Source organism: Gracilinanus agilis, unplaced genomic scaffold (assembly GCF_016433145.1).
Source record: "Gracilinanus agilis isolate LMUSP501 unplaced genomic scaffold, AgileGrace unplaced_scaffold39986, whole genome shotgun sequence".
NCBI lineage: Eukaryota > Metazoa > Chordata > Mammalia > Didelphimorphia > Didelphidae > Gracilinanus > Gracilinanus agilis.
The window spans coordinates 1,831-7,627 of NW_025373562.1; the positions used below are offsets into that span (position 1 = coordinate 1,831).

Sequence of the window (5,797 nt, forward strand, 5' to 3'; positions counted from 1 at the left end):
CTCACAGCCATTGGAAGAGGAAGGACTATTGTTTTCCTTTAGAAAAAAAAAGGAAAATAGAAGCAGCTGGGTAGCTCAGTGGATGGAGAGCCAGGCTTAGAGATGGGAGGTCCTGGGTTCAAATCTGGCCTCAGACACTTCCTAGCTGTGTGACCCTGGGCCAGTCACTTAACCCCCATAGCCTAGCCCTTACCACTCTTCTGCCTTGGAACCAATACACAGTATCGATTCCAAGATGGAAGGGAAGGGTTTTTTTTTTTTTAATTTAAAAAAAAAAAAAAAAGGAAAATAGGGCCCAGGGCAAGGAAGGGACAACCAAAGTCATCCTTAGAGTTGGCAACTGAGGCATGACTATCAGGGACTAGATTTGGGGAGATGGGCCTCTCACTCTGACAAGCCTTCGTCCTTTCTTCCCTAGTCCCAGAATTGGCTGCCCGTGGGATTATCCAGCAAGTGTTCCCTGTACATGAGCAGAGAATTCTCAACCGGCTCATGAAGTCATGGGTGCAAGCTGTATGTGAGAACCAGCCCCTAGGTGAGGTGGGGTCTTGGGCCCTCCTCTTCGCACTTTGTCTTTAGTCCTTCCCCATTCGCCTATAAGTAGGCATGCCCGCTCCCTCTTTGCGTCATTACGGACATGCTCCCAGCTAGCTTTAACACATTCTTCTTGCCCAGAAGTAGCCCAGAGGAAACCACTGAGAAAGGAGAGATGCCCTGGGTTAGGGCAAGGAGTAAAGAGGACCCGACCCCTCTTTCCTCAAACCATAAGAAGCCTTTTCCTTCTACTGCACAGGTGTAGCCCCCTCTTTCTTGTCCAGCTATGGTATGCCCTACCCCCATTCAGATGTAGCCCTCTTTCAGGAATGGTCCCTTCCTCCAGTCCAAAGGGGGATCCTGGGGAGGGGGAAGAAGGAATGTCCTATATCTGTGCCCAAGCCAAAAACTTGCTTCTCTGGATCCCAGATGATATTTGTGACTATTTCGGGGTGAAGATTGCCATGTATTTTGCCTGGCTGGGTTTCTATACCTCTGCCATGGTATACCCAGCTGTGTTCGGCTCGGTGCTCTACACCTTCACTGAGGCTGACCAGGTGAGCTTTCCCTGGGAAGATATCCCAAGACACACCTGGGGAAATTTTCCCAGAAGCCAGTGAGATCTGGAGACAAAGGTCCTGAGAGAGAAGATGCTTGGGGATAGGGAGAAATGAGGAGACTCAGTAAGATTTGGGAACACCCAAAGGAGATTTGTCGACACCCTGGAAGACCTGGGGACACTTGGTCCTAAGGACAATGCAACAAAGGGGGACAAGAATCAAGGGAGGTTGGGGTGGGTTATCATAGGAGATGGGGCAATGTAGGGAGAGTAAATGTGGGAGGGATAGGAAGAAGATTCATTCCTTGGCTTAGCACATTCCTGGCACGTGTGGGCACTCTGTAAATATTTATTGATTAATTGGCTCTGAGACTAGAGATGGAAGTTGCTAGGGCTGGGAAGTCCCTGCCTTGTCCTTTTTTTTTCCATTGTCCCTCCGGATTCCCCCAGACCAGCCGGGACATCTGCTGTGTAATCTTTGCCATCTTCAATGTGATCTGGTCAACACTGTTTCTGGAGGAGTGGAAGCGCCGTGGGGCTGAGTTTGCCTATAAGTGGGGGACCTTGGACACTCCTGGAGAGGCCATCGAGGAGCCTCGGCCTCAGTTCAGGGTGAGTCTATCTCCTAGGATCACAGTAAGTCTCCTTGGAGGTCTGGACCCCTTCGTAGGTAATGGAGGGGATAGGGACAGGTCCTTCCTTATTCTTGGGGAGCTAATTGTAGAGATTAGAGATCTCATCGTCACTGAGAGGGGAGTGTGTATTATACTGACTGTAAAGACCAAAGGGGAAAGCCCTGGGGCCTGGAATAGTAGGGAGGCTGCCTGGAGGAGATGGTGGAGATGGGCAGGAGAAGTACTCACCTGGTCACCCTGAGTGAAGATATAGGGCGCAGAGCCAGACATGGCTGGGTGGACCATGGCAAAGGTAAAGAATGCATTCCAGGGGTGCATACCAGCACCAGGACTCACCCAATAGAGTGTGGCTAGAGAGGCATGAGCCATCCCCTCCCTGGGCCTCCGGTTCCTTATGTAAAATGAAGTGATGGTCTAGATCAGTGGTTCCCAAACTTTTTTGGCCTACCGCCCCCTTTCCAGAAAAAATATTACTTAGCCCTCTGGAAATTAAATTTTAAAAAAGTTTAATAGCAATTAATAGGAAAGATAAATGCACCTGCAGCCATCACAGCTCCCCTGGATCACTGCAGCACCCACCAGGAGGCGGTGGCGCCCACTTTGGGAATCACTGGTCTAGATGGTCCCTAGATCCCATGGTCCTATAAAGTTGGGAAAAGGGAAAGGGCTAAGGCTGGGTAATGGAGAGCCTTGAATAGCAGCAGTCTGTTGACTTTCTCCTCAGAATTAGGGTTCCCTTGGGAAACAAAGTACTTGTGCAGGGGCACCCATGCCAGTCTCGACATTGCCTCCCTCTACAGGGCATTCGGCGAATCAGCCCTGTGACCAATGCTGAGGAGTTTTATTACCCTCCCTGGAAGCGGCTCCTTTTCCAGCTGCTGGTGAGCCTGCCAGTGTGTGCCGCCTGCCTCGTGGGGGGCTTCCTGCTCATGCTCGGCTGCTTCCAGCTGCAGGTGAGATGCCTCTTCCCACTTCCCCTCCCACAGACCAGGAACCAAGGACTCACCATACCGTGGTCTAAAGCTTGACCTCCACCCTGGCCAAAGTCCCGATTCCAGCTCCAGGCTGAATCCTGACCCTGGCCCGACACTTCCCCATCTCCAGGCTGAGTCTAAGACTGCTAGCCCAGGCATAGCCCTGCTTCTAAGCCCAGGCTAGGTCCAGGCCCATAGAGAGCCCTGAGTCTAGCCCCAGCCTCAGGCAGTGCTGACTCCAGGCTAAATGGAGGATGTCAGCTGCAAATAGCCTGAGGCCTTCCCTGCCCTTAGTCCTGGCCTGACCCCTTTATTCCCTGCCTGGCAGGAGCTGGTGCTCAGTGTGAAGGGGCTGCCACGCCTTGTCCGCTTCCTGCCCAAGATTGGCCTGGCCCTCTTGGTCAGTGCCTGTGCCGAGGCCTACAAGAAGCTTGCCTATTGGCTTAATGACATGGGTATGCAAGGGACCCCCCTCCCTGCCCAGGGGAACTAAACTCCAGGCCTGGGGGATAGGACTCCCCTCCTGGCCCTTCGGGAGCTTAGGGACGGGAAGGAGAGTGGGGAAAGATTGCTGGCTGGGGTTCTGATTGCTTTTCTTTATGGGTATCAGAGTACCATGTCCTCTGACCCTAGCCAGCTGGAAAGAATAGGGAAAACATGAAAGATGTGCCTTCTGGTAACCTTGGGACCCAGAGCTGTTGTGGACCAGCCCTTTGGTATTCTCTGAGCTTGAAGTCTCAGGCAGCTCCCAGCCCAGACTAGCACACAGGAGGGTACAGAGATAGCCAGGAGAGCCCCCCACTGAGTCCTGGGCCCCCCGAATCTCATTGCTTGAGTTCCCAATCCTCGCCTTTCTATCCAGGCAATCGGCAATTACTAGCCAGGAACAGTGGCCCCAAGACTCTGGTCTTTCTTCTCCCAGCTGCCTCTAGGCAGCCTCTGAGTGGGAGGAGGTGCCCTCCTTGGTGCTAGTGGCAGCAGGCGCTGCCTTCTTATTCCCCCAGCTCCACCACCCTGCCTCTGATTGTGTTCACTGTGGGAGGGTGTACGTCCCCCAGCCCTGGCAACCCTGCCCCACCTCACACCTCTCCCTTTGGCAGAGAACTACCGCCTACAGAGTGCCTACGAGAAACACCTCATCGTCAAGATTGTTTTGGTGAGTGAGGGGTTTTGTCTGGGCCGCCAAGGCCACACTCCAGCCCTGTGAAGGCTCCAAGAGTGGGGAGCTTCTTCTCCAGAGCTTTCCCACTCCAAAGCCTGTCCTCCGATAAATCAGCTGGGCTGCTTGGCTCTCACTGCCCCCAAGCAGGAATGTGTGCAGGCCCACCGGACCCTAGATATATTATTGGCTTTTGTCTTTGGGCCCCTGAACCAAGCAGAAGGTTCAGTTCCTCCTTCTGTTCTGGTGTCCTGGGTCCCCTGTTCTCTGACTGCTACACTGTGGGGAGACAGAGGGAGAGAGAGGAAGGTGGGGAAGAGCTGGCTATTTAAATTCAAGGTTCAGTTTGTTTCTGATGGCCCAGGAGCTTTCTCAGTGGAGAAAGACGTTGCTGTGGATTAGACTGAGTCAGGGAGGACTTCCTGAATGAAGGATGGGGGGTACAGACTGGGTCCTGTAGGGTAGATGGGGCTGAGAGGATTAAAGGATGTTCTGGACTGAGGGAAGAAGTGTGTGAGCCTAGCCCTTGTTGGGATGGGCTGGGGGCTCTGCTGGGGTGGGATGTCCCTGCTTCCCTTGAAGTCCTGGGCTCCCCAGACCTGGCCTAGCCCCTCAGCCCCCTCTCTCCCACCCTACTCCCCACCCCAGTTCCAGTTTGTAAATTCGTACCTGAGTCTTTTCTACATCGGTTTCTACCTCAAGGACATGGAAAGGCTGAAGGAGGTAAGAGACCCCCATGGCCTTGGGGCCCTGAACCTTAGGCCATTGGGCTCCAAGCCCTGCCCCTTCTCCCCCCACTACCACCTCTCCTCCCACCCCCACCCCCCAGCCTTTCTCTGGCAGATGGAACAAGGGCAATCCCATGACTTGCCTTGCAGCCACACGTTCTCCAGGCCTCCATCACCCTCCCCCCTTCCCAGTTCCTCTCCATCTTCTCTCCCTTTTTCTTAATCACTTCTCCATATCACCTCTCCCAGTGACTTCCTGAGCCCTTCCTCTCCTCTCTGTCTGTTTCTCTCTGTCTGTCTCTCTGTCTGTCCTGCCATCCGTCCTGTCCCTCTGTCCGTCCCTCCACAGCTCCTGCTCATCCTCTCTCTCTCCCAAAGCCTGGAGCGCCAGCTCCGAGCGGCTGTCGTCCCCTATGCTGCCCTCCGTCTCCAGCTTCTCCTCTTCTCCTTCCAGGGCCTCCTGGCTCTGGCCAAGGCCAGATTATGGGCTGGCGTAGGTGGGGTCATGCTGAGGGTGTGGCCAGCAAGGCCAGTGATGGGGCTGGGCAGGGCTCGAGCGTGGGGCTGGGGGCTAGGTGCCAGGGGAAGGGGCATGGCGATGGGGGAGCTCAAGTGCCCAGAAGTTGGACCCACTGAGTGCCAGAGGCTTACAGGTCCTGAAGTCCAGGCCTTGGGGTGAGGGAGGGAGGGAGGGATGGGGCCCTTGGGGTTTTCTAAACCATTTTCCCCTTTGCTTCTCCTTGGGAAAGAAGGGACACCCTTGAAACCTAAACTGTCAGGAGCTCAGAGATGCCCTAGCGATCTCCAAAACTGGGCTAGGAAAACGATTGGCCGGAGTCACGAAGGGCGTTAAAGGGGGGTGAGCCCAATGACTGGAGAGGCCTACGGTTGAAAGTCACCCTAGTGAACTGGGGTGGGCTTCCCTCCACGGGGTGCTCTCCTTCTCCGCCCCACTTTTCCCCTGGCCCTGGCCCCTTCCAACGCTGCCTCGTTCTCCCCCAGATGTTAGCCACCCTGCTTATCACCCGTCAGTTCCTGCAGAACATCCGGGAGGTTCTCCAGCCGCACCTGTACCGACGGCTGACCAGTGGGGACCTGAGTGCCCGCACCCTCTGGGAATTCTCCAAGACTTTCCTGCAGCTGCTTACTCACAGGCCTCCTGCCCCAGAGGCCCGGCCCCGAGAGCCGCTGGCAGGACCCCCTGAGCC

At 54.9% G+C, this 5,797-nt stretch overlaps 1 protein-coding gene across 1 annotated transcript; it reads left to right on the forward strand.

Moving 5' to 3' along the window:
* Positions 1–301: 301 nt before the first annotated feature.
* On the forward strand, positions 302–5,780 carry LOC123255146 (anoctamin-8-like; the record flags this gene model as incomplete). The annotated part of the gene is made up of 9 exons (XM_044683995.1): positions 302–535; positions 964–1,091; positions 1,544–1,705; positions 2,529–2,681; positions 3,031–3,157; positions 3,803–3,858; positions 4,510–4,584; positions 4,939–5,082; positions 5,592–5,780. Coding segments are annotated over exons 1-9 (1,077 nt in total), but the record flags the coding sequence as incomplete, so codon positions are not given.
* Positions 5,781–5,797: the final 17 nt, after the last annotated feature.